Source organism: Dama dama, chromosome 5 (genome assembly GCF_033118175.1).
Source record: "Dama dama isolate Ldn47 chromosome 5, ASM3311817v1, whole genome shotgun sequence".
NCBI classification, from domain to species: Eukaryota; Metazoa; Chordata; class Mammalia; order Artiodactyla; family Cervidae; genus Dama; species Dama dama.
In genome coordinates, this window is record NC_083685.1 from 102769845 (window position 1) to 102797586 (window position 27742).

Genomic DNA, 27742 nt, shown 5'->3' on the forward strand with positions numbered 1-27742 from the left:
GCCTCCAGAAGACTCTTGAGAAGTTCCTTGGACAGCAAGGAGATCAAACCATCAATCCTAGAGGAAGTCAACCCTGAATATTCATTGGAAGGACTGATGCTCCTTGAAGCTGAAGCTCCAATATTTTGGCCACCTGATGTGAAGATCAGACCCACTAGAAAAGACCCTGATCCTGAGAAAAACTGAAGGCAAGGGCGGGAGGGAGTGGCAGAGGATGAGATGGTTAGATAGCACCATCGGCTCAAGGGACATGAATTTGAGCCAACTCTGGGAGACAATGGAGGACAGAGGAGCCTGGCATGCTGCAGTCCACGGGGTCGCAAAGAGTCAAATACAACTTAGAGACTAAACAACAATATCTGACCCAGCTTTGGATAAACTCCACATCCAGGTTAGATTTCACGTCCAAGCAAGGAATACGGTGGAATGAATGGAGATAGGGCTTCCCTGGTGACTCAGGCGGTAAAGAATCTGCCTGCAATGCAGGAGACCCAGGTTCAACCCCTCGGTCAAGAAGATCCCCTGGATAAGGGAATGACAACCCACTTCAGTATTCTTGCCTGGAGCATCCCATGGACAGAGGAGCCTGGTGGGCTACAGTCCATGGGGTCGCAAAGAGTAGGACACGACTGAGTGACTAACACTTTGACTTTGACTGAATGGAGAAAAGTCCTAGGTTTGGACCTCTTGGCCTGGTTTCCGTGCAGTGCAAAATGAAGGGCAAAACAAGTCAGCAGTAACCTTAACCCCTCCCAAACCCACTTCAATCCTGAATGCGTTAAGGCGGGAATCGGCCCGGCACTAATGAGCAGAGACAGCAGGACCAGCCATTTCTGGCCTTCAGGGATGAAGAAGTCCCTGTGCCATGCTTGACAGCTGAAAGTTCCTTCTGCATGTGTCATTTCATCATTTTCTAGAAGGAAGTCACATTTCAGGAGCTTCTCCTTCGGTTAACAGGACCAGGCACCAGGATGGTGGCTCAGTCGGTAAAGAATCTGCCTGCAATGCAGGTGAGAGCTGAGTTCGATCCTGGGAAGTTCCCGTGGAGAAGGAAATGGCAACCCACTTCAGAATCCTTGCCTGGAGAGTCCCATGGACAGAGGATCCTGGCAGGCTACAGTCCATGAGGTCGCCAAGAGTCAGACATGACTGAGCAACTTAGCCCACCACCCCCTGCCATCTGGAAATGCCCCGTCAACCTGAGCTCATCCACACCCCCCATCCCTTCACAGGCTCCTGGTCTCCAGGGACCCCGGATCTCTCTAACTGTGGCCTCGCTTACCTGAGGCGTCACCCCACTCTCTCAGAAACAGGACTCTGACGACGTCAGTGGCGGTGAGCAGCAAGCCAGGGTCACACATCTGCAGCAGCAGGAGCGTGTAGTTGGCCTTCGTCCGCTGGCTGCTGTTCTGGAGCCAGTGCAGAGCCTCCCGCATCTTCTGCTCCACCGTCTCGTCCAGCGTCTGATTCCAGGAGGACCGGATCCTCTTGCGCTCCTTCCTGCTCAGGTCGACCCGGGCCCTGTGATAGACCAGGTCCTTGCCCTGCGTGGTCTGCAGGAGGGTTAGGAAGTAGTGTAACAAGTGCAAGCTGTCCAGTTGCTGCAGGACACTCACCAGGAACCTCCTCTGGAACCCAGCACCCACCCTCCAGAACCACTCTCGCATGGAGAAGATCTTCCAGGCCAGGACGCACGTCTCACACTTCTGGCACACAGGGACAGAATCATTCCCCTTCTCACAGCGAAAGTACGGGGCATTCTTGAGCCTGGACTCCAGGTTTTCCATGGCCCCGAGAGGACCAGCTCATTTTATCCTTGTCCGCTGCCAAACCCCAGACGGACCGGAGATGCTGATGAGTATCCCAGGTGAGCCTTTTCCAATACGAACATCTCCCAAAGAAAAGGTACACGGCTGCAACAGGGTGGAGAGCTTCTCTCTCCCAGAAACTGCCGGTTGAGTCTGGCTTTCTGTACTGACCTCCTAGGAAACATGCCTTTACCGTAAATCTCCTAAGCCTGGCGCTGCTCAGAGGGAGGCAGTTGCTGTATATTCTGAAAGAGCTGGTCATCTCATTTCTAGAACAACAGGAAGAGAGGTGGTCAAATCTAGCTAGTGGATGGACCTCTTTTAAAGAGAAAAATATATGGTGGAGCCTGGTGTTGAGGCTTCCGTTGTTGTTGTGAATGAATTTTAAATATTTATGAATATGAAATTAGATGGAGGCTTCTGTGGATGGTTGTTTAGTTAGAATGATCTTGTATATGTTTATAGCTATCTTCTTAACATCAAAGTGAAAACACAAATGCTTAATATATGTTTGCCTGGTAGGCTACAGTCGAACATGACCAAGTGACTAACACTTTCGCTTCAGTTTCACTTCACTTTTCAAGTAACTTAAGTGTTTCAGAATGCTAACCAGGGGACTTCCCTGGCTGTCTAGTGGTTAAGATGCTGCCCGTCCAATACAGAGGGTGTGGGTTCAATCCCTGGTCCGGGAACTACAATCCCACATGTCGAGGAACAACTAAGCCCATGTGCCACAACTACAGAGTCCGTGAACTGGAACGACAGATCCCTGATAACACAAGGAAGATCCTAAGGCCTGCAACCAAGACCCAACCACAGCCAAGTAAATACAAATAATAAAGTAAATAAATAACAACAAAGACCCAACCACAGCCAAGGAAATACAAATAATACAGTAAATAAATAATAATTTTTTTAAAAAAATAAAGAATTCTAACTGGAAATCTCTGCAAGTAAAACTCCTTAGTGAAAAAAATGTCATTGGGCCTGAGCATATATTTGGGATCTCTTCAAGCCTCAATCACATGCCAACCCCTGGAGTCTAGAGATACCACAGCTGAGCAGAGAAGACTGGGGAGTCTGGGGTCAGACTCCTGGGTTTGGACCCCAGCCCAGCTAGTCACAAGGTCTGTGAACACAGGTGCATTACTTAACCCTTTATGCTTCAGTCTCCTCATCTGTAAAAGGGAGACAACTGTTCAGTTCAGTCACTCAGTTGTGTCCGACTCCCTGCAACCCCATGAACCACAGCATGCCAGGCCTCCCTGTCCATAACCAACTCCCGGGATCTACCCAAACCCATGTCCACTGAGTTCGTGAGGCCATCCAACCATCTCATCTTCTGTTATCCTCTTCTCCTGCCCTCAATCTTTCCCAGCATCAGGGTCTTTTCCAATGAGTCAGTTCTTCACATCAGGTGGCCAAAGTATTGGAGTTTTAGCTTCAACATCAGTCCTTCCAATGAACACCCAGGACTGATTTCCTTTAGGATGGACTGGTTGGATCTCCTTGTAGTCCAAGGGACTTTCAAGAGTCTTCTCCAACACCACAGTTCAAAAGCATCAATTCTTCGGTGCTCAGCTTTCTTTATAGTCCAACTCTTACATCCATACATGACCACTGGAAAAACCATAGCCTTGACTAGACAGACTTTTCCTGACAAAGTAATGTCTCTGCTTTTTAATATGCTGTCTAGGTTGGTCATAACTTTCCTTCCAAGGAGTAAACGTCTTTTAATTTCATGGCTGCAATCACCATCTGCAGTGATTTTGGAGCCCCCAAAAATAAAGTCAGCCACTGTTTCCACTGTTTCCCTATCTATTTGCAGTGAAGTGATGGGACTGGATGCCATGATCTTAGTTTTCAGAATGTTGAGCTTTAAGCCAACTTTTTCAGTCTCCTCTTTCACTTTCATCGAGAGGCTCTTTGGTTCTTCTTCACTTTCTGCCATAAGGGTGGTATCATCTGCATATCTGAGGTTATTGATATTTCTCCTGGCCATCTTGATTCCAGCTTGTGCTTCATTCACCCCAGTGTTTCTCATGATGTACTCTGCATATAAGTTAAATAAGCAGGGTAACAATATACAGCCTTGACGTACTCCTTTTCCTATTTGGAACCAGTCTGTTGTTCCATGTCCAGTTCTAACTATTCCTTCCTGACCTGCATACAGGTTTCTCAAGAGGCAGGTCAGGTGGTCTGGTATTCCCATCTCCTTCAGAACTTTTCACAGTTTATTGTGATCCACACAGTCAAAGGCTTTGGCATAGTCAATAAAGCAGAAATAGATGTTTTTCTGGAACTCTCTTGCTTTTTCAATGATCCAGCAGATGTTGGCAATTTGATCTCTGGTTCCTCTGCCTTTTCTAAAACCAGCTTGAATATCTGGAAGTTCATGGTTCACATATTGCTGAAGCCTGGCTTGGAGAATTTTGGGCATTATTTTACTAGCGTGTGAGATGAGTGCAATTGTGTGGTAGTTTGAGCATTCTTTGGCATTGCCTTTCTTTGGGATTGGAATGAAAACTGACCTTTTCCAGTCCTGTGGCCACTGCTGAGTTTTCCAAATTTGTTGGCATATTGAGTGCAGCACTTTCACAGCATCATCTTTCAGGATTTGAAATAGCTCAACTGGAATTCCATCACCTCCACTAGCTTTATTCGTAGTGATGCTTTCTAAGGCCCTCTTGACTTCACATTCCAAGATGTCTGGCTCTAGGTGAGTGGTCACACCATTGTGATTATCTGGGTCATGAAGATCTTTTTTGTACAGTTCTTCTGTATATTCTTGCCACCTCTTCTTAATATCTTCTGCTTCTGTTAGGTCCATATCATTTCTGTCCTTTATTGAACCCATCTTTGCATGAAATGTTCCCTTGGTATCTCTAATTTTCTTGAAGAGATCTCTAGTCTTTCCCATTCTGTTGTTTTCCTCTATTTCTTTGCATTGATCGCTGAGGAAGGCTTTCTTATCTCTCCTTGCTATTCTTTGGAACTCTGCATTCAAATGGGAATATCTTTCCTTTTCTCCTTTTCTTTTCACGTCTCTTCTTTTCACAGCTATTTGTAAGGCCTCCTCAGACAGCCATTTTGCTTTTTTGCATTTCTTTTTCTTGGGGATGATCTTGATTCCTGTCTCCTGTACAGTGTCACGAACCTCCGTCCATAGTTCCTCAGGCACTCTGTCTATCAGATCTAGTCCCTTAAAACTATTTCTCACTTCTAGTGTATAGTCATAAGGGATTTGATTTAGGTCATACCTGAATGGTCTAGAGGTTTTCCCCACTTTCTTCAATTTAAATCTGAATTTGGCAATAAGGGGTTCATGATCTGAGCCACAGTCAGCTCCCGATCTTGTTTTTGCTGACTGTATAGAGCTTCTCCATATTTGGCTGCAAAGAATATAATCAATCTGATTTTGGTGTTGACCATCTGGGGATGTTTGCTATGACCAATGCGTTCTCTTGGCAGAACTCTATTCACCTCTGCCCTGCTTCATTCTGTATTCCAAGGATAAAATTTGCCTGTTACTCTAAGTATCTCTTGCCTTCCTACTTTTGCATTCCAGTTCTCTATAATGAAAAGGATATCTTTTGGGGTGTTAGTTCTAGAAGGTCTTGTAGGTCTTCATAGAACCATTCAACTTCAGCTTCTTCAGCGTTACTGGTCGGGGCATAGACTTGGATTACCGTAATATTGAATGGTTTGCCTTGGAAACCAACAGAGATCATTCTGTGTCAGTGTCATTTCAATGTCAGTGTAAGGATTAAATGAGGTATTACATGCAAAGCAGGGCTTCCCCCCTGGCTGAGGGGGGAATGGATCCCCCTGCCAATGAAGGAAGATCCTCTGGAGAAGGGAATGGCAACCCACTCCAGTATCCTTGCCTGGAGAACCCCATGGACAGAGGAGCCTGGTGGGCTCCAGTCCATGGCGTCATGAAGAGTCAGACATGACTTAGCAACTATAACACCATCAAAAGGCAGGAAATGGCATGAGCAGTTCTCGCACCCACATTTGGAGACTAGCTACCGCCAGAGAAAGGCGGTGGAAGTCATGGCCAGGCTGGTCTTGTAAAAGATTATCGTGAAGACAGGACTCAGGCCCAGAAGGAGATCAGTGCTAACAGCTCAAGCCTGGAGAAGAGGTAAAAGTGGATTAGCTTCTGGTCCACAAGGAAACCCATACAGGGCAGAGAGGCCCAAAGCACCTGTTTAGGGGGCATGTTATCCCCCAGAAATGCTACAGACTAGAAGCAGCTTGTTCCTAAAGACCTAAATAAATTAGGGTTTTAATCTGTGGGGCTGACATACACCGAAGAAGCAGTTTTACAATCCAATTTGGCCTTGACTTCATGCTTGAGGGCTCAACCTTGGGAGTTAGAGATGGGCTGGAATCCCCCAGTTTTTTTTACTGGAGCTGTGGCCGTGGGCAAGCCCTACAGCCCCTCCAGGCCCCAATCTCATCGTAGAAGACGCATGCCTACTGCTGCCTGGTGGGGTGTCCTAGTGTGAGGCCTACATTCCGTCTGTGCTTAAGGAGCTGCCAGAGACAGTGGAGGCTCCTATATGACATACAGAAGAATGGCACATGCTGACGAGCTTGGAGAAAATGACAGAGAACATAACACTGGCCTTTGTTATCTTTCTATTCTTTATCTGTTTGTTTTAGGTAATTTTCAGTTTTGGACCAAGGAAAAGAAGATATGACTGTCATTTGAGGCAACGATAGAAAGAAACTAAATGTTCCTAACACCCGTTTTTGCTGTGATGATCAATCAATTTTGATCACAGCAAAACTGTTACTAACATTTAAGAAAGGGCTTCCCTGATAGCTCAGTTGGTAAAGAATCTGCCTGCAATGCAGGAGACCCCAGTTCAATTCTTGGGTCAGGAAGATTCCCTGGAGAAGGGATAGACTACCCACTCTAATATTCTTGGGATTCCCTTGTGGCTCAGCTGGTAAAGAATCCGTCTGCAATGTGGGAGACCTGATTTGATCCCTGGGTTGGGAAGATCCCCTGGAGAAGGGAAAGGCTACCCACTCCAGTATTCTGGCCTAGAGAATTCCATTGTATATTCCATGGGGTTGCAAAGAATTGCACACAACTGAGCAACTTCTACTTTTCTACATCAAGAAAAAAGGTCTTCAAGCCAAAAGAAAGAAAAAGAAAGTGATAGTTGCTCAGTTGTGTCCAACTCTTTGCAACCCCATGGACTATAGCCCACCAGGCTTCTCTGCCCATGAGATTTTTCAGGCAAGGAACACTGGAGTGGGTTGTTATTTCCTCCTCCAGGGGATCTTCATGACCCCAGGATCGAACCTGTGTCTCCTGTATTGCAGGCAGATTCTTCACCCCTGAACCACTAGGGAAGCCCTTAACAAGTGAACGAAAAGAGAAGCTGGTATTGAAGACAGGTGAGGAGACACCCAGAGGGTTCCTTTTATGAGTCTGAGTGTGGCCTAAACAAATGACATCTCATGACACTGACACAATTTACCAATGTGACTGAAACCCAGGCAGTAAATTTTGAGAACTAGGGAGAATGCTGGAGGATGGAGACAGGCAAAATTGTCTAGATTTTTTAAAAGAAAAATAAGGTGGATTCTAGAGACAGCAGACTCGATGTGAATTTGTCCCTGAATTCTAAAATGCTTTATCAAATAGTTTGTGAGCATTTAGGGAAGAAGCATCAACAACCTACGGGGGTTTAAAAAAAACACAGTGGCCAAGCTGATCTCATTTTCTCCTTTCAGAGCACTGTTAGAAGGAAGTGCTGACATAGCGTATCTTGGCCTTTGGCGTTGAAAAAGTCCTTCATGGTGTCCAGTGCATAAAGGTGCAGAGGTGGACTACATTATCGAAGAGTTCTACGCATGCATAACTTTTTTAAAAGATTTTTTTTGACGTGGACCATTTTTAAAGTTTTTATTGAATGTTACAATATTGCTTCTGTTTTATGTCTTGGTTTTTTGGCCACGAGGCATGTGGGATCTTAGCTCTCCAACCAGTGACTGAAGTCGCACCCGCTGCATTGGAAGGCGAAGTCTTAACCACTGGACTGCCAAGGAAGTCCCACACTGATGCATGACTTATTGAATAACTAAAACCAAAAGGTATTGACTGACGACTGCAAGACTCTAACAAATTTGTGTATCAACAAGAGTAAGATTTACGAAAAGGTCACCAATTTCTGCAGGATAGGAAGGAGAGCTGTTATAACCTGGTAGGATCATGAAACAAATCTATCTCCACAAGCAGCAGTGATGTGATGAGTTTTACAATTCAAATTTTTTAAAAGTCAATAAAATTCAAAAACTTTAAATTCAGTTTGAAAATTAAAATCCTACACTGTGTAAATCCTATGATTCAAATGTCTGACAGGGTCTCCGGAAACAAGTCAAGTGATGCTGAAATAATGTGCTCTTGAGACAGGATGACCAGATAGGACAAAGAGGAAGAGGCTTGCCTTGACACAGGTCATGGAAAAGACCCAGAAGTTATATTTCCAGTGAGTCCCAGAAGGGACTTCAGGTTATGTCCTCAGAAACCTATTGAGATACAGTTTGTCATTTGCCTAAAGGTTTGATGTCAGTAAAGAATCGTCTGCCAATGCAGGAGACACATGAGATGCGGATTCAATCCCCAAGTCAGGGAGATCCCCTGGAGAAGAAAATGGCAACCCACTCTGGTATTCTTGCCTGGGAAATCCCATGGACAGAGGAGCCTGGCAGGCTACAGTCCATGGGGTCGCAGAGTCAGACACTATTGAGCAAGAACAAGGACTAAGGAACCTTTAATTATAGGGAACAATCTGTCGAAAGGAAGAAAAAGTGATCAGAGGGGTAAAAGATCTGGAAACCACAAGGAAACTGGCAAATAGGATGTGAAAACACGCATATTCCTGGGGGACCCATGAGAGCTACCCCTAAGTGTGTAGACAACTGACCGCTGGATAAGGAATTAGACACGTCCCCACCATCCAGGTGGCTCCAGAAGAGAGGTGCTAGGGCCATCTGCCGAGGTCACAGGGACTAGGATGTGGACCCTATGAAGACAGTCCTGAGTTCTTGCTGTGCCCAAGCCAGGAGAGCTGCCTGTGAGGTAGTGAGCTCTCCATCACAGCACAGCTGCAAGGCCCATCAGACGTGGGCACAAAAAGCCACTGAGGCTGTCAGACTCTCCATGCTCACAAATGCAGTTCACCTTGTAGTTTATTCCCTTACACACACCTGTGATCTAAGGAGGAGGGCAGTGCGGGGTGGTGGTTAGAAGTTCGATGTCAGGTTTGAATCCCAGCTCGGCCACTCACTCTCCACATGACCACAGTGACCCTGAGTGAGTTCACTAACCCCCTGGACCGCAGCCTGTCCATCTGCCAAGTGGGGGTGGTTGAGCACCTCCCCATGGGGCTGCCGAGAGGGTCACGAGGGCTGAGGCCCAGGAGGCGCTCAGAACAGGGGACGCAGGAGTAAGACAAGGTTAGCGATTGGTTATGATTCCTCTGCAGTCTTTCTGATCGCTCTAAGGTTTCCTGGTGACCAACTCTGGGCACAGTGTGCGGTCCACCCAAGCAGACAGGACAAGATCATAAGAAGATGGTGAGGGGGACCTAGGGTTTGAGGATTACTGCAAACACAGGGACCAGTGCAGTGAGGCGCCCAGGCAGTGACCAGAGACCCTTCCCCTCATCCTCACACAATTTCTAAAGCCAGCAGGTGCTGGCAGGGACCCCCAGTCAGTCTTCCAATGAAAACTGCCACCTGTCTGTGTGTCAGCACAGGTCTGAGACCTGGATCAGCATCTAGGCAGCAGACTCCACCAGGGCTGTCCCTGGCTTCTCAGGTTCCTCTCCCAGATCCGCAATCCGGATGGCACTGTCCTTCTTGGAAAGCCAGAAGGCTGGGTAGATGGGCTCCGAAAACTTACACTGGAACCTATGCAGCAGTGTCAGGGTCTCAGCCTCGACGCCGTAGAAGGAGAGGCCCCCGCCGGGGAAGTCCACATAGACCCCCAGCCTCCGGCAAGCGTTGGCGCTGAGCAGGGTCTCCACATCACTGTGCCATGCCCTGAACCCCTTCCCATCCCAGTGGAGGCTCCAGGAGAAGTCGTTCCCGGAGATGCAGCTGTTGCGCTCCTCGCCCTTGCGGTCGATGCCCTGGCACGTCAGGCCCACATAGACGCCCTCTCCCGAGAGCTCCACCTCGAAGTAGTACCTGTGCAGGTACAGGCTCTGCTGGGCCAGCACCTGCCGCCAGTGTGAGAACCTGCTGGGCAGGTCGGGGTACGGGTGCTCCCAGGGCGCCGTGTTGGTGACCTTGCGGTTGTCATCTTGCAGCCGGAGGTACCTGTGTGCCGTGTCGGGGTCGAAGACAACATCACAGGCATCTGAGGGGGACATAGAAGGTCAGGGGCTGACCGCTGACTCATACCTAGCCAGCCTCCAAGGGATGAGAAGACATCCATCCCTCTGTTCCCTGTCTACCCAGGTCCCGTCCCCTCCCAGAGAAGAGGTGGGTGAAAATCAGGAAACAGAACACAAGCGGGACTCTGTGACTTGTAGTAATTGTAGACTTGGTCTTTGCCCCTGGCTCCCGGCACAGAGTTCCCTGTAATTTCCTGAGTGGTAACAGCACTAGCACCATCTTTTGTTTTAATGTTTGGTCTTTGACAGGCTTCCCAATCAGTTCAGAGGTAAAGAACCTGCCTGCCAATGCAGGAGATGCAAGAGACTCAGTTTTGATCCCTGGGTCAGGAAGATCCCCTGGAGCAGGAAATGGCAACCTACTCCAATATTCTTGCCTAGAAAGAATCCGCCTGCAATGCAGGAGACACAGGCTCAATCTCTGGGTCAGGAAGATCCCCTTGGAAGAGGAAATGGCAACCCCCTTCAGTATTCTTGCCTGGAAAACCCCATGCTGAGACCAGTTCCTGACACAGAGCTCCTGAAACCCTTGTAATTTCCTGGGTTAAACAAGCGTCTTTTTTTTTTCTTAAGAGGTAGAGTTTGGGGGGTCTCATTTTGTGTTCATTTATTTATTTATTTGGCTACACCAGATCTCAGTTTTGGCATGTGGGATCTAGTTCCCTGACCAGGGATTGAACCCGGGCCCGGCTCCCTAGGAGCTCGGAGTCTTAGCCACTGGATCATCAGGGAAGTCCGAGTGTCTTTTGTTCTAACAAGGTGACTCTGTGTGTGGGGATGGTGGGGTGGGGCTGGCTGGTCACCAAAAAGACCAAGTCATGACCAAGTTCTGCTTGGATCTCGCAGCCCTAACGCCTCTTCTCTTGGGAAGAGAGATGGGCTGGAAGTGGTTCATCACGCCTGTGGGATAAAAGCCCCATAAAATCCCAGTAGTATGGGGTTCTGAGCACTTCCAGGCTGATAAACATCCACATCGGGCAATTGATCCCACCTCCATGGGGACCCTCAGAGCCCTCGCTCTGAGCATCTCTCCCTTCCTCTGGCTGCTCATCTGTGTCCTTCGTCACATCCTTTCATGAACTGGTGAACGTAAGCGTCTTCCTGAATTCTGTGAGCTGTTCTAGCAAATGCTCGAATCCAAGGAGGGTCCTGTGAGCCTTAGATTGTAGCCAAGTCGGACAGAAGTTGTGGGTCCTCTGAGGGTCCCATAATTGTGACTGGCATCTGAAGTGAAGGCCGTCTGGTGGGCTCTGATAGCATCTCCAGGCAGAGAGTATCAGGACAGAGTTAAATACTGGGACGCCCAGCCATATCTGGGGGAATTGCTAGGCGGGGGGCGGAGGGAGGGGGCCTCTCTCCCACACAGGTGGTAAGTGGTCCCAGACACCTTTTAATAAGTCACCCTCACTTCCTTCCTTCCTTCTTGAAGCTCAAACTGCTTGCCATTTACTGTATTATTTGTTGAACTGAATCAAGAAATAAAATTTACTGATGGGCCCATGTTTTCATTCATTCGACAAACACGTCCTGAAATTCAGGTGCTTTTCTATGCAGTGTTGGTAAGGGTCATACACTCACATCTGATTCACTCATTTGTTAAAATATTTGGCCACTATTTAGCAGGGGAATTCTCAAGCAGTCCCCCCGCATGTACACAGATATTCTCTTCCTGACCCCAGAGGACACCTCCACACACCCAAATGCTCAAGTCACACTCCAGGTTATTTTGACATTTCTCTTGGCCCCATCCTCCCTCATTTTGCCCCTCAACTCACACTGGAAGCCCCAAGTCCCACCTAGAGGCCCCATTCACCCCCATATAAGTCACCCATGAATCTCCCCCAACACGTGCAGCAGCTCCACATCAGTTGGCTTCTTTTATCAACTATGTGTGTGCATGCTAAGTCACTTCAGTCATGTCCTACTCTTTGTAACCCCCATGGACTGTAGCCCACCAGACTCCTCTGTCCAAGGCATTCTCCAGGCGAGAATACTGGAGTGGGTTGCCATCCCCTTCTCCAGGGGATCTTCCTGACTCAGAGATCAAATTTGCATCTCTTAAGTCTCCTGAGAAAAGGAAAGATATTCCCATTTGAATGCAGAGTTCCAAAGAATAGCAAGGAGAGATAAGAAAGCCTTCTTCCTCAGCGATCAATGCAAAGAAATAGAGGAAAACAACAGAATGGGAAAGACTAGAGATCTCTTCAAGAAAATTAGAGATACCAAGGGAACATTTCATGCAAAGATGGGTTCAATAAAGGACAGAAATGGTATGGACCTAACAGAAGCAGAAGATATTAAGAAGAGGTGGCAAGAATATACAGGAGAACTGTACAAAAAAGATCTTCATGACCCAGATAATCACAATGGTGTGACCACTCACCTAGAGCCAGACATCCTGGAATGTGAAGTCAAGAGGGCCTTAGAAAGCATCACTACGAATAAAGCTAGTGGAGGTGATGGAATTCCAGTTGAGCTATTTCAAATCCTGAAAGATGATGCTGTGAAAGTGCTGCACTCAATATGCCAACAAATTTGGAAAACTCAGCAGTGGCCACAGGACTGGAAAAGGTCAGTTTTCATTCCAATCCCAAAGAAAGGCAATGCCAAAGAATGCTCAAACTACCGCACAATTGCCCTCATCTCACACGCTAGCAAAGTAATGCTCAAAATTCTCCAAGCCAGGCTTCAGCAATATGTGAACCGTGAACTTCCAGATATTCAAGCTGGTTTTAGAAAAGGCAGAGGAACCAGAGATCAAATTGCCAACATCTGCTGGCTCATCAAAAAAGCAAGAGAATTACAGAAAAACATTTATTTCTGTTTTATTGACTATGCCAAAGCCTTTGACTGTGTGGATCACAATAAACTTTGGGAAATTCTGAAAGAGATGGGAATACCAGACCACCTGACCTGCCTCTTGAGAAACCTGTATGCAGGTCAGGAAGCAACAGTTAGAACTGGACATGGAATAACAGACTGGTTCCAAACAGGAAAAGGAGTACGTCAAGGCTGTATATTGTCACCCTGCTTGTTTAACTTATATGCAGAGTACATCATGAGAAACGCTGGGGTGAATGAAGCACAAGCTGGAATCAAGATGGCCAGGAGAAATATCAGCAACCTCAGATATGCAGATGATACACAGAAAGTGAAGAAGAACCAAAGAGCCACTTGATGAAAGTGAAAGAGGAGCGTGAAAAAGTCGGCTTAAAGCTCAACATTCAGAAAACTAAAATCATGGCATCGGGTCCCATCACTTCATTGCAAATAGATGGGGAAACAGTCGAAACAGTGTTAGACTTTATTTTTTGGGGGGGGCTCCAAAATCACTGCAGATGGTGATTGCAGCCATGAAATTAAAAGACGCTTACTCCTTAGAAGGAAAGTTATGACCAACCTAGATAGTATATTAAAAAGCAGAGACATTACATTGCCAACAAAGGTCCATCTGGTCAAGGCTATAGTTTTTCCAGTGGTCATGTATGGATGTGAGAGTTAGACTGTGAAGAAAGCTGAGCACCGAAAATTTGATGCTTTTGAACTGTGGTGTTGGAGAAGACTCTTGAAAGTCCCTTGGACTGCAAGGAGATCCAACCAGTCCATCCTAAAGGAGATCAATCCTGGGTGTTCATTGGAAGGACTGATGCTGAAGCTGAAACTCCAATACTTTGGCCACCTCATGGGAAGAGTTGACTCATTGGAAAAGACCCTGATGCTGGGAGGGATTGGGGGCAGGAGGAGAAGGGGACAACAGAGGATGAGATGGCTGGATGGCATCACCAACTTGATGGACATGAGTTTGAGTAAACTCCGGGAGTTGGTGATGGACAGTGAGGCCTGGCGTGCTGCGATTCATGGGGTCGCAAAGAGTCAGACATGACTGAGCAACTGAACTGAACTGATGTCTCCTGCAATGGCAGGATTCTTTTCCATCGCGCCAGCTGGGAAGCCCCTATATTAACTGTATTGTCTGTTTGTAAAACATACATATGCTGCTGTCAGGAAGCGCGAAAGAATAAATAAAGGAAACTGGAAACCAAGAGGTCTTGGGGGAGACGAGGAGCTGTGGCAAGAACAGGGTCATCAAACCTGAGGCTCCACGTCAAGACCAGGGCAAACAGGGTTCAGGAGTCGGCCAGCCAGAGCTCACCCCCAGAAAGCAAGCAGAAGCAGGGTTGAACAGTGACTTCCAAAGAGATTAAAGTCAGAAAAATGAGCCTTGATTACCCAGACACGTCCTTCCTCTCCTGGGAGACGAGACCTCCCTGTCTTGTTAACCATGAGCAAGTATTGATTAAAAATAAGTGTTTCTAAAAATGCCAACAGACCAGGACACTTCCACATCAGGACAGGACAACGGGCTAAGTAATTCCAGTCAAGTCAGACTTAAAAGGGAGCCACCTGGTAACCAGCCAGGATCCTCAAAGGGGCCAAGGTTGTGAAGGACACAGAAGGACTAAAGGACTGGACACAGACTGGAGGAAGCTAAGGAGTCAGAAAACATCTGTGACTCTGGACTGGACTTCCGACCAGAAGAAGGACACTGGGAGCAACCCTGGTGAAATCTGAATAAATTCCAGCCAGCAATGCTTACTTCCTGATTTGGATCAACGGACCATAGTTACGTAAAGTGCTCACGTTTGGAAAAGCTAGGTGAAAAATGTATCAGAATTCTTGGTCCTCTTTTGTGCAATGTTTTTTTTTTTTTAATTCTGAAACGGTTTCAAAATTAAAAGTTCTAATTTTTTTTTTAAATTCAACTTATTTAAAATTTAAATGTACCATTTGGGGATAGACCTGAGGTTGCAAGAACCTGAAACCTGCTGATAGATGGTGTCCTTGCTTCCGAAGCATCACATGCACATCCACACCCAGGGAAAGTAGGGCAGCTCACGACTTACACTGGAGGAACTGCGGCCTGGTGCAGGGCTCGGGTTTTGAGGTCCGATGTCTGTGCTCAATGACAGCACACACCTGAGTTCTGATGTCGTACTCCTCTAGAAAATCAAGAGTTGTGAATGCTCACCTGTCCCAGTGGGCAAGAGAAACTAAGGAACAGGAATCCCCCACTTTAATTGCTCTTCTGGCCTCCTGGGGAAAGTAGGGACCAGACACTAATCACGCTTCAAAGAATCCTGCTCAATGGACCACATCGAAGTAAAACCTGCTGAGGAAAGATCCCAACCTGACCTGGGTTTCACTTGAAAGCACAGGCATCAGTGACCTCGGAAGTTAGTCTGCACTTGAGTGGAGATGTGGGCCAAGGGCATACGGAGACCATGTTCTTTGATCTCAGTTGTAAGTTAACATCATCAACGTATGTGTCCACCAGCCGCACAGTCCAACCAGAGGATGGCTCTGAAAATGGGACATTCTCTCCACCCCTGTTCTGTTCTCCCTCCCTGACTCCCACCTCCCCCGCCAACCCCTCCAGAGATGTCACAAGCCCTGGCGTCTCACCGTCCTTGGAGAACTCCTGGAGCTTCTCCTTGTAGCTCTGCAGCAGCTGGATCAGGTGGGCAGTGGAGTCCGTGATGACCTTGTGGATGCCCGAGAGCTTGTCCTTGAGCCCTATGTAGACGCTGGGGAAGGCGCTGTCCTCCGTGTTCTTGAACTTGCAGTACTCCTGCAGGAAAAGAAACACAGCAGAACTTGCCATGGCTTTTGTGCTTCCTAAACAGGGCTGCCCTACTCAATACAGCACCTTCTGCATCTGTGACATGGGCTGATAGGGACATGTACTTCACAAAATGTAATGGGTCCAGCTCAGCACCTGACCACATAGAAGGCATCATCCTTAACCTGGTCCAGCCTCTCCGCTCTGGGCAGCCCTCTCTCCTACTCCTGTTCTCTGCTGCTCTCTGCCTCATTTATCAACAGGGTGGTTGCCTTGCCACGTCCACTGTGGACCTAGCCGAGTGAGGGTCTCTCTGGCTCTGGCATCACAGTGACCCATACCTCCAGGAACAGCACGGGACTGCCAATGGCAGCGATTCTGTCCAGCTCCTGCCTGGCCTTCTCCATCTCTGCACTCCTGTACTCCAGGTGGGTCTTGATGCCATTGGCCTGGCCCAGGGCAGCTTGCTCCTTCTCCTCCAGGAAGAGCATCACGTCGGCCTGGGCCTTTGTCATGGCAGCACGGAGCTCCCCGAACTGCTCCTCCACCCCGGCCTTCACCTCCGACACTGATACCTAGTGGCAAGGGGGTGGGGGAGAACCAGTGAAGAACCCATTAGTGATTAGTGAAGCAGCAACCTTATCAAAGCTCAACACACAGAAATGTAAACCCATGCGTGCATGCTCAGTCATGTTTGACTCTGTGATCCCACAGACGGCCGTCTGCCAGGCTCCTCTGTCCATGGAGTTTCCCAGGCAAGAATACTGGAGTGAGTTGCCATTTCCTCCTCTAGGGGATCTTCCCCACCCAGGGACCAAACTTGTGTCTTCTGAGTCTCCTGCATTAGCAGGTTAATTTTTAACCACTAGCACCACCCGAGAACTCCAATATACACCCAAGAAACCCTCAAATTAGGGAACAATTTCCTATTATAAAAGAAAGCCTTTATTCTCATTTGAATCCCAGGTTCCATAAAACAAGGACTTCCTGGGGTGTGAGTCCTTATTTACTCTTCATTAACTTTGTCTTTCATCCATCAGACGAGACTGTGCATTGTCTGCTGAGCCCAGCTCTGACAGTCAGGTTCCTCTTCAAGTCTGTGACATCAGTCTTCCTGTCTGGACAATGGACCTGTTCAGTGTACTTGATAGTCATATTTCTTGCAGTAAATTAATAATTTGGCTTCTTTGTACAAGTCACTAGCATGAATTTGCTTTCTCAGCACTTCATTATGTCTAGCTAAACTACCCACCAAGGAAATCAAACTGTCCAGCAAGGAGATCAAACCAGTCAATCCTAAAGGAAATCAACACTGAATATTCATTGTAAGGACTGATACTGAAGTTGAAACTCCAATACTTTGGCTACCTGATATGAAGAGCCAAATCATTGGAAAAGACCCTGAGGCTGGGAAAGATTGAGGGCAGGAATAGAAGGGGACAACAAAGGGTGAGATAGCTGGATGGCATCACCGACTCAATGGACATGAGTTGGAGCAAACTTCAGGAGATCGTGAAGGACAGGGAAGCCTGGTGTGCTGCAATCCGTGGGGTTGCAAAGAGTCGAACACAACTTAGTGACCAAACAGCAACAAACTGCCCACTGGATCCATCTGAGCTGAAAGCACATCCTCTGGTGTCTGGGCCAGGCACAAAACGTTTAGGGCATGTGAAGGTGACCACAGCACCTGAGCATTGCAGGACAAGCCTACCTGTGTGGAATGGAATGCCATGTTCAAAAATATATGCAACTAACTCCATGTGATGAATAGTAGGGATTTGCCTGATGGCACCTGTGTATGTGGGAGTCTGTCCTTCCATATCTTTAGTAAATGCCTTAGTCAAGGTCATATTTAACAACTTCAATCCATGTTGTTTTCAACAGTTTCCTTTTATCTTTGGTAGTTCTTAGGTACTGGTGCTGACAAGTGAGTGGGTGGATGGATGGATGGATGGATGGTTGGGGGAGGGGTGGATAGATGGGCAGATGAATGGATGGAGAGGTAGAATCATTCTTCATAGGCAAAGATGCTGCTGCTCCTAACTGCCAAAGGGTGCACATTTTGCATTCTCCTCTGAGTTCTGGTTATTGGCTTGCCACTAATGAGAAGCTTTTGTGAAACTGTCTGGGTCCACTTAGAGTTTATTATGGAAAGTGGTCAGAAACCAGAGAGACTAAAACTAAGTAGCCTGGCATACCATTATGGGACTTCCCAGATGGCCCAGTGGTAAAGAACCCGCCTACCAATGCAGGAGACGCAAGAGACTTGAGTATAATCCCTGGGTCCAGAAGATCCCCTGAAGGAGGGCATGGAGAGCCACTCCAGGATTCTTGCCTGGGAAGTGCCACTGACAGAGGAACCTGATGGGCTAAAGTCCACGGGGTCGCAAAAAGTCAGACTGAGCACACAGACCATTGGCCTTATCAAGTGGCTGTTGTTGTTGTTTAGTCACTAAGTCATGTCCGACTCTTTGCGACCCCATGGACTGTGGCACGCCAGGCTCCTATGTCCATGGACTTTCCCAGGCATGAATCCTGGAGTGGGTTGCCATTTCCTTCTCCAGGGGATCTTCCTGACCAAGGATTCAAACCCGCAGTACCATCCACTAATCCAGCCGCTCTCACCTCTCTTTTCTGTCTGCCAGGATTTAGGACAAGTGAGAATCGCCTGCAGAACACCCTCTCATGGTGGAAGAAGCCAAGATTATGCATAATTTCTTCTGGAGCTCTAGCTAACCACCCCCCTCGATTCCCACATATACAATTTGCTCCTGGTCAAAAAAGCATATGTAAATATACAAATGAGCCAGAGCTATCACAGGACTGGAGGAGGGCATGGCAACCCACTCCAGTATTCTTGCCTGGAGAACCCCATGGACAGAGGAGCCTGGCGGGCTACAGTTCACAAGGCCGCAGAGTCGGACACGACTGAAGTGACTTAGCACACACATCACAGGACTAGTGAGCGCCTACTCTCCACTGTTAAAAGTGAATCACTTGCCAGGTTTCAACCTTGAACTAATTTCACGGCAAATCCCAGCGACAAGGTGACACCACCCTACGGTGTAGCCAACCTGATCTGTACCCACAGTTTCTACCAGATGATAAGACCTAAGAGGCCTGTGGACGTGGAGGCCGGGCCTGCAGCCAAGTCCCACAGTTCCGGGTGGGCCTGACTGAACCAGCAGCAGCAGCCAGCCAGGTGTGCCAAAGCCCGGCAGGTGACCCCAGCCAGACTTACCAGGACAGATTTATGGTTAGCCTGGAGCCTGGAGATGGCATTTTCATTCAACTTGAGTTTCTGCTCCAGGTCTAACTGGGTGCTCCGAAGCTCAGCCTAAGAAGAGGAAAGGTCAGCAGTGTTAGGGAGGAAGGTGCCCAGGGCACCCAGAAGGTCCCCGGGAGCAACAGCGCCACCTGCCCTTCTTCCATAGAAAGGAGAGTTTGCCTCGGAAGCTGCTCCCAGGAGCAGGCTGGGCACCTTCTGTGGAGGCAGAGAGGGTCCACCGTGCACCAGCATTACCAGCTGAATCTCCTCCTGTCATTGTGACCATGCCCACAGCAGGTAAACACGCTGTCTCCATCACACAGGTGAGAAAACAGAGCCACGAGGGTCACGCAGCTGGCAGTGGAATTGACAGGACCATCTGGCTCTGGAACAGGCTGACAGGGATCACCGGGGGCTTGGAGCTGGCGGTGGACGGTACCCCAGGGTTTCTACTTAGCAGCCAAGACTTTGGGACAAAGTTGACTTAACGCTTCCACACTTGCATTTCTTCACTGTGAGGTGGGGAGAGCTAGTGTCCAGTTCACAGGGCTCCCGTAAGGACGGAGGCAGCGGGAAGTCTGCACAGCAGCCGGCACCTTGCGGGTGCTCCATCGGTGGCAGCAGCGTCATTGCCTTCGTCATTTTACCCGTGCCTCTTTGGCTGCTTTCCATCATGGAATCTTCTCTCCCGGACACAGGCAGGGCAACCCCTCCCCACCGAGGTGAGTGCCCACATGAGAACTCTGGGTTTGCCTGCTTTGACCCCCACCCCCCGCCCAGCCCCACTCCGCCTCCCTAAGCACTCTCTGCCCAGAACCTGACAAGACAGGAAACCAGAGGCTTTGTGAACGTCAAAGGCCCCCGTCGCTTTCTGCCTCCACAAGGGTGTGAGACAGCAGCAGCAGAAAGGACAGCTTTCGCTGCTTTTCACAGCAGCGTGTATCAGCACTGAGCTCTGAGTCACTTGCCCTAACAGGTCTTGGGCTGGCGGGGAGCACCTGACGCGTCTCCCCCTCCTCCCACCAAAGCCCAAGGTAATCCCAGGCCCCAGGGACAGAAGCCCAGGCAGGTAGGGGACCCGCCTCGCTCTGCCAAAACCTGGGAACATCTGATCAGGTTCCAGGGTCCTGACTCAGAGCTGGCGGTGGGAGTCCACTGACTTCCCACACCTGAGACCTGATGTCCGGGAGTGGGGGAAGTGGCGGAGAAGGAAGGGACCTGACCTATTTGGGGGAGATTGTGGGATCCTGGTCTATCAGAAAGGCTTACCCAGCGACCTGCTCCAGGTTGGGTAGCGGGAAGGACATGAGGCGCTTGTTTAAAAGGTGGTGGGAGACACAACGGAACACACAATGGCAACAGCACAGACGTGAGAACATGTTAAAGGGGTCAGCCCCAGCATGACCCAGGGACCCAGGAGACCCCCAGAGTATATCGGGAGGGGTTTCTCCCCGCTGTCTGCAGACTGCCATTAAAGGAGAAAAGGACTGCATAGTGCCTCATGGGGCCCTCTGAGTCACCCCACCAGCGGGCACTCCCGCTTACCCATGACAGGTGGGACCACTCAGGCAACCAGCACCTCCAGTTATTCCTGTTCCTAGAAAATGACGGGGCACCTCAGACCCCGGCTCCAGGATTTCCCAAGACGTCAGCCGCACACACATCGCAAGCCAGGGCAGGCTCTGCACCAAAGCAGGACAGGGGTGCCAGTGAACGTAAATGCCCCACATCCAGGGGCACGGAGAGCCCCGCCTGCCTTGGCGGGGAGAGGACAGATGCTGTGCAAAGGGCACCGTGTCTGTGATCCAACACCTGCCACTGGCGGGCTCCACGGCCCCCGTCAGACCCTCTAGCATCTCCTCTGGCTCCTCAAGAAGATGTTAACAGACTGTTTCTTGCTTCTTCCTCCAGGGCACAGGCCGCACCGGCTGGGTGGCCAGGGTCAGGTTAGAGATGCAAGCTGGAACAGCAGAGGGAGTGAGGAGAGAGAAAGAAAGACATTCTACATGGTGTCAGGCACGCTGTGTGTCCCTCTAGGAACCCGAGCGTCCCACACGGGCCCTGACTTCACTCCTCGGGCAGCTGGTCAGAGCCCACTTCATGTCAGTCCAGTTACATAAGGCAGCCTCCCTGCTCTCAAAGGCAGTACAATGTTTAAGAAAAAACAATTTAGATAATACTGAGTCCAACACTCTCTTCAGAAGTTCTAGAAGAAATTCTTCTGAGTGGCCTCAAGCCATCCGCCTTCTGGCAGCAGACGGCCATGAACAACGCTGATTAACTGCTCCCCAGAGAACTGGGGACACTTGTGGCTCTCAGAACCTGGCTCTTGCTTCACCTTGAGACTGTGTCCACGTCCCTACCCTGTCCTTAGCTTTCTGGAACCTGTGCTGAGGTAGGATGCAGTGACCTGCCACGAATGGACCTAAAGGTCTAAGATGGGGTCCAGCCCAGGCCTTCCCTCCTCCCAAGACCACCGCCCCTCACTGCCAGGGGCTGCCTCCTCGGAACACATGGCTGAGCTTTTGTGCTGCCCCAGCCCTTGGACGTCCAGGGAGCCACAGGCCTGCCTTGGCTTCCTGATTACAGCCCACACTCCCTGGGAGGGTGCAGCACACACTGAGCCCACAAAAAGTTCTCGATAATGTTTGATAAACATAGCGAGGAACAGAAAAGAACAGAAAAGCAGTCACAGAAGTGGTACAGATTTCACAACATGCACATACGCACACAGGCATGCAAGCATGCAGCCTCACTTCCTGGCAGGGAGCCTGAGTTCTGAGAAGGTGAGCGGAGTTAAGACCAGCTGCTCTTGAAAACTAAGGGAGAGGGACAGACTGGGAGATTGGGATTCAGTTCAGCTCAGTCGCTCAGTCGTGTCCAACTCTTTGCCACCCCACGCACTGCAGCTCACCAGGCTTCCCTGTCCCTCACTATCTACCAGGGTTTGCTCGAATTTATGTCAATTATATATAGGATGGATAAACAACAAAATCCTACTGTATAGCACAGGAAACCATATTCAATATCCTGAGATAAACCCTAACGGAAAAGAATATTTTAAAAAGAAAGTATATATGTTAAAACTGAGTCACTCTGCTGCACAGTGGAGATTGGCACAGCATTGTAAGTCAAGCTATACTTCAACTAAAAACAAGAAAATTTAAGTTATGGGGCCCTGGGAAGTTGGCCCCAGGAAGGGGAAGAGGTGAGTCCCCACAGGAAAGGGCTGGGCCCCAGGAGCCCAGCAGCACAGAAGAAATAATCAGAGAACACCTGGATTTCCCAAATTCAGAGTTTCTGCCCAAAGGCATAGCTGGAGAGCGTAGGAGCCGCAGAAGAGGCTCAGACGGAGAACTGAGAAACCAGTTGCTCTGCAGACCCTGTGCAGGGTCCTGGCTGCCCTTTGTCCCTGGGGCTGACCCTGCCGTTTTCAGTTTCCTCTGCATGACAGGCTTGCCTGAGCAAGCAGCCCTAAACACCATCCAAGGTGAGCTTTAGCAAAGTGAAGTGACCTTCAGCACAGTGACCTTCAGCTCCAGCCACTTCAGGCTGGCTGAAGGAAAGATGAAACTTCTGGAGCCTTACTGAGGTCTGCTAAGACTGTCCAAATAATCCTGGTGGAGGTTGCAGCCTCCTCGAGGAACTGTGTCTTCTGAGCCGGTCTCCTGGCAAGAAATCTTTCAGTTCCTGAGCCGCAAGGACTACCGAGAGAGAGAGCACTTACTGGGCACGCTTGCTCTGAATTGAAAGCAAGGACGCAGAGCAGAAAAGCAGAAAACTCAGACAAGCAGACCCGTAAGAGGCGGTGAACAGGCCAGAGCCCGGGGCTACCGCACTGCTCCTATAACTGCCACTGCTTTCAGCACCAAAAACTGTCCTGGGTGTCTTTGTGTTACTGACACAGCTCCCTCCTGGGGTGTCCAAATTTGGGGTTCTGCACATGTACTACATAAGCGGTCCCCAACTTTATTAGCACCAGGAACTGGTTTCGTGGAAGAAAAGTCCTCCATGGATGGGGGGTGGTTTTCTGGATGATTCAAACACATTACTTATTTCTATTATTTATTGTGTACTTTATTTCTATTAATGGTAAAGAATCTGCCTGCAATGAGGGAGACCCAGATTCAATCCCTGGGTTAGGAAGATCCCCTGGAGAAGGGAATGGCCACCTACTCCAGTATTCTGACCTGGAGAATCCCATGGACAGAGCGGCCTGGAGGGCTGTAGTCCACGGGGTCGCAGAGTTGCACACAACTGAGAGACTAACACTTCTATTATTACGTCAGCTCCACCTCAGATTGTCAGGTTAGATCCCAGAGGTTGGGGATCCCTGCACTAAACAACTCTCCCTGCTCAGAATAACAACTACTCAATGTCTCTGTAATGCACCAGCTTACACTACATTTAAAATTCATATTGTATCTATGCTGCTACAGGCACAGAATTTCTGAAAAGAACGAGAAGGAAGAGCATATGATGGTGTTTACCTCTGAAGAGAGGTTTTCCAGGTGGCTCAAAGGTAAAGAATTTGCCTGCAATGCAAAAGATGCAAGTTCGATCCCTGGGGATCAATGTTATTCCTATGGAGAGTTACTCCCCCGGGTCGGGAAGCTCCTGTCGAGAAGAAAATGGCAACCCACTCCAGTACTCTTGCCTGAAAAAAATCCCATAGACAGAGGAGTCTGGCAGGGCTATAGTCCATGGGGTTGCAAAGAGATGGACACGACTTAGTGACTGAGCATATATACTTCTGAAGGAGATGGGTGGATCCAGGATGGGAGGGAGACCTTTTCTGGTAAAATCTATTGCAGTATTTGGTGATTGTTCCTCTGTGTGTATGTACATGCATTCCTTTTCCAGTTAAACATGACAGAATTCAGATATTATACCCTTAACAAAGGAAATGCACTCTGCCTTCAACTCTTTACTACATGTATGGCAGGTTTTTGGTGCATTTTTTTTAAAAAGTAAGGTTATAATATTGTGACCTTGGGGTCCTTCCTTGTGTCCTCCAGTGGGTGGCCTTCCAGAAGGTCCCATCCCTCACTCCATGACTTAGCCGTCTGTATGAGCTTGGACAAATGTGGTAGGGATGAAGAGCTGCCACCTCGTAGAGTTATCCTAGGACCGAATGGAGAAATCCCAGGGAAGCATGTTGCACATGGCAACCCTCCAAGACCAGTTTCCTCAATTACCTGGAGCTCTGTCCTCTGACCTGTCTGTTGATAAAGAGCCTCCTCGTGGCCGTGAACGTGAGGAGTGGGTGGAAATGACCAGCTCTCCTGACCGGACATTTCCTGGCACTAGAGATGCTGGGAACAGTTGACAAGTGGATTCTAGAGCTGGTGACTCACTGACATCTGGGATACAGAACTTTCCAGAACTATTCCCACTAACACCAGATAAACACTTAAGGGAGGACGTGGAAGAGGGACCCTGCTAGGAACCTGCCCCTCCCAGGAAGCTCCTTCTCAGCTGTCTTGGAGCCCTGGGCCAAGGCACTGTGCTCAGTGCCAACAAGGGAGCTGCCCAGCATCTGGACACAAGAAATGTGGCACAGAACTTCCCTGGTGGTCCACTGGCTAAGAATCCACCTTTCAATACAAGGGACAAGGGTTCGATCCCTGGTCAAGGAACTAAGATGCAACTAAGCCGGCATGCTTCAACAAAGGTCCGACACAGCTAAATAAATAAACATTTTAAAAAAAGAAAGAAAGAAAGAAATGTGGGACAAAGTTCAACTGCACATTCCCCGCCTGCCCCCCGCCCCCCCACCTTCATAACAGAAGTGCTCTTGGAAGTCCAAGTAAGGAAAACAAAGCATTTAAGTCCATTCCCAAGAGTTCTCCCGGCTCTCAGCTTTAGGGCAGAGAAAAGCCAGTTGTTCCAGAAACAGTTTCCCTATCTGATGGGAATAAAATTACAGGCTATGAGCACAGTGTTTCTGTCTCTCCTGATGCCTCTATCTGATGAGGAGGTTTATTTTCCCTAAGGATAGTGGTCCTTGACGTTGTCCAGGAAAGACGTTCCCAGTTCTAAGTTATCTCAGCCCATCTCAAGGTCTTGAATTTCATAGCTGGCACCTCCTGAGGGGCTCTGTCTCCTGATATCTTGTTTGGGGTAAAGGGAAGAAGAGAAATTAGGGGGAAATTTTGGCTCTTTTCTCCAGAATTTCTGCCAAGGTTTACATTTCATTCATTGCCACTCAGACCTGACCAGAGGGGAACACCACTGTCCTCAGTCGTACACCTTGTATATCCGACCCCCAGACACAGATCAGCATTGAAAGCTGAGTGAGAAACAGCAGGAAACCAGCAAGAGGAGCGACAGACAGACAGAGAGCGTTTCAGGGACAGTGGGGACAGAGTGAGCTACAACAGAGTCCCAAAGCCAAGTGCAAGAGACACTCAGGCTGGGTGTACCGCCAGGTAGCAAGGCTGAGAGAACGCAGCCCCAGGAGCCTCGGCAGAGGCCTGGCGGCCTCCCCTGGCACATGGCCTCTCCACCTCCCTCTCCCCCAGACCCCAGCACTCGCCTCCTTGTCCCTGCGGGCGGCGTCCAGGGAGACCAAGGCGTGGCCCCTGTGCTCGGCCTGGCTGCACTCCTCGCAGATGCACCGCCCATCGGGGTCGCAGAAGGCGATCAGTGGGCTGCGGTGCGCGGGGCACAGCCGCAGGTCCCGGTCCCTGGCGGGCTCGGTCAGCTGGTGGCCGTGCAGCCTGCTGTTCTCCTGGTGCGGCCGCAGGTGCTCCGGGCAGTAGTTCACCATGCAGGTCAGGCAGGACTTGACGGCCCTCACCCTGCTGGCCCCGAGACAGAAGTCACACAGGACCTCCTCCTCCTCCTCCAGGCCCTCTGCCTCGGGAGCCCCCTGCCACTCAGAGCCCTGTCCCCCAGTTTCCCCTGGGGGGCTCCCCGGGGAGCCCGGGTCCTCTTCCTCTGCGGGACTGGCCGAGCCAGAGTCTGGGCTGAAAGTGGCTGGAGGGTGAGCGGGGACCCCGCGCAGCGGGCCTGGAGCCATCAGATCCAATTCAGCCATGTAGACGGTCTGCTGCTGCAGAGCTGGGCTTCCTCTGCCTCTGGGCCCAGGATCCGGAGCCCGAGTCAGACTGCAGAACCACGCCCAGAGGACTGCAGCTGCGGTAGGACTTTAACTGTTTCCTCCCCCAGAGGCAGCTCGGTTGCTCATTACTCCACTGATCTGGGAGGACAGCCAACTGTGATGGCCACCAGGAAGTCCAGGCCCTCGGGCTCAATGACCCAGACTCCGGCCTCTCCTCCAGCCCAGAACCGAAACAGCTATTCTTCTGTGAATCATTCGCACCCCCACCCCCACCCCATAATCTCAGCCAAGGCAGGTCAGTCTGGAAAGGACCAGAAATTCCTGAGATCTGCAGTCACAGCCAATGTTGCTTTATATAACTCGACAGGTTCAACGTTTTTGTCTTCAATTTTTTCCTTCCTGGGGCCATGCCACAGCTTGTGTTCAGTCACTAAGTCGTGTCTGACTCTTTGCAACCCCATGGACTATATCCCACCAGGCTCCTCTGTCCACGGGATTTCCCAGACAAGAATACTGGAGTGGGTTGCCATTTCCTTCTCCAGGGGATTTTCCCAACCCAGGGATCGAACTCAGGTCTCCCGCATTGCAGGCAGACACTTTACCATCTGAGCCACCTGGGAAGCCATCAGGGTAGTCCCCTCTTTTCAATTTTTAAAGGGACCCAAAATGTAAGGACTTAAGCAATAGGGCAGCCCTTCATCCCTTCCCACCTCTTAGAATAGGAGAGACACAGTTGGGAACAAGATCTATGTCTCTGACCTTTTGCATATGACCTTCTCCATTCCAGGAGAAGGGCTTCAGAGGGGGGTCTAGTGGCGATCAGGAGGGTCAGGAAGAACTTGTCTCTTTCCACATAAAACTAAGCAGACAGCCCTCTCGGGCTGTACAACCTGCCCAGGGGCTCCTAGAGATGGCTGGTCTCTTTACCCACTTATTAAGGTTTTCCTAGATATGGTGAGGGCTTCCCATGTGTCTAAGTGGTAAAGACTCTACCTGCTAATGCAGGAGACATGGGTTCGATCCTTGAGAAGATCCCCTGGAGAAGGAAATGGCTACCCACTTCAGTATTTTTGCCTGGAGAATCCCATGGACAGAGGAGCCTGGTGGGTTACAGTCCATGGGGTCACAGAGTTGGATAGGACTGAGCGACTAAACAATAAGATGCGGTGATGGGTTTCCTCCAGCTACACAGATTGACTGATTTAAGCAACAGAAACTTATCTTCTCCCAATCCTAGAGACCAGAAGTTCAAGATCAAGGTCTGAGCAGAGTCGGTCTCTCCTGAGGCTCTCTCCTTGGCATGCAGATGGCCCTCTTTTCCCGTGTGCTCACATGACCTCCCCTCTGTACATACCTGTGTCCAGATCGCCTCCGTTTAGAAGGACAGCAGTCAGATTTGGATGAGGGGCAACCTCATGACCTCTCTCCGACCTTAATTCCCTCTTGAAAAAGCCCAGTCTCCAAATTCAGTCACATTCTGAAGGTTAGGACTACAACATATGAATGGAGGGGATACAATTCACCATGTAATAGATACCAGAGGATAAGACATAA

General features: G+C 49.4%; 2 protein-coding genes across 3 annotated transcripts in view; both read right to left on the reverse strand.

The window, feature by feature from the left end:
• The window catches only part of FBXW10B (F-box and WD repeat domain containing 10B), a 31412-nt gene extending 29343 nt beyond the window's left edge, over positions 1-2069 (reverse strand). The window contains exon 1 of the mRNA XM_061143524.1: positions 1283-2069. Within this exon, the coding sequence (XP_060999507.1) occupies positions 1283-1787 (505 nt within the window). The 5' untranslated portion in view covers positions 1788-2069. The remainder of the gene's footprint in view (positions 1-1282) is intronic.
• A 4989-nt stretch (positions 2070-7058) lies between these two features.
• TRIM16 (tripartite motif containing 16) lies at positions 7059-26219 on the reverse strand. Of its 2 annotated transcripts, none has more exons than XM_061143528.1 (6): positions 20668-22236; positions 19096-19191; positions 16196-16429; positions 15698-15863; positions 15139-15234; positions 7059-10197 (listed from the first exon to the last, which is right to left on the reverse strand). In XM_061143528.1, the coding sequence occupies exons 3-6, from the start codon at positions 16367-16369 to the stop codon at positions 9614-9616; spliced, it is 1020 nt and encodes a 339-aa protein (XP_060999511.1). In that variant the 5' UTR covers positions 16370-16429; positions 19096-19191; positions 20668-22236; the 3' UTR covers positions 7059-9613. The 2 variants fall into 2 exon arrangements, with proteins under 2 accessions (XP_060999511.1, XP_060999510.1); XM_061143527.1 differs by lacking the exon at positions 20668-22236 and adding an exon at positions 25661-26219 and having other exon boundaries at positions 7060-10197.
• Positions 26220-27742: the final 1523 nt, after the last annotated feature.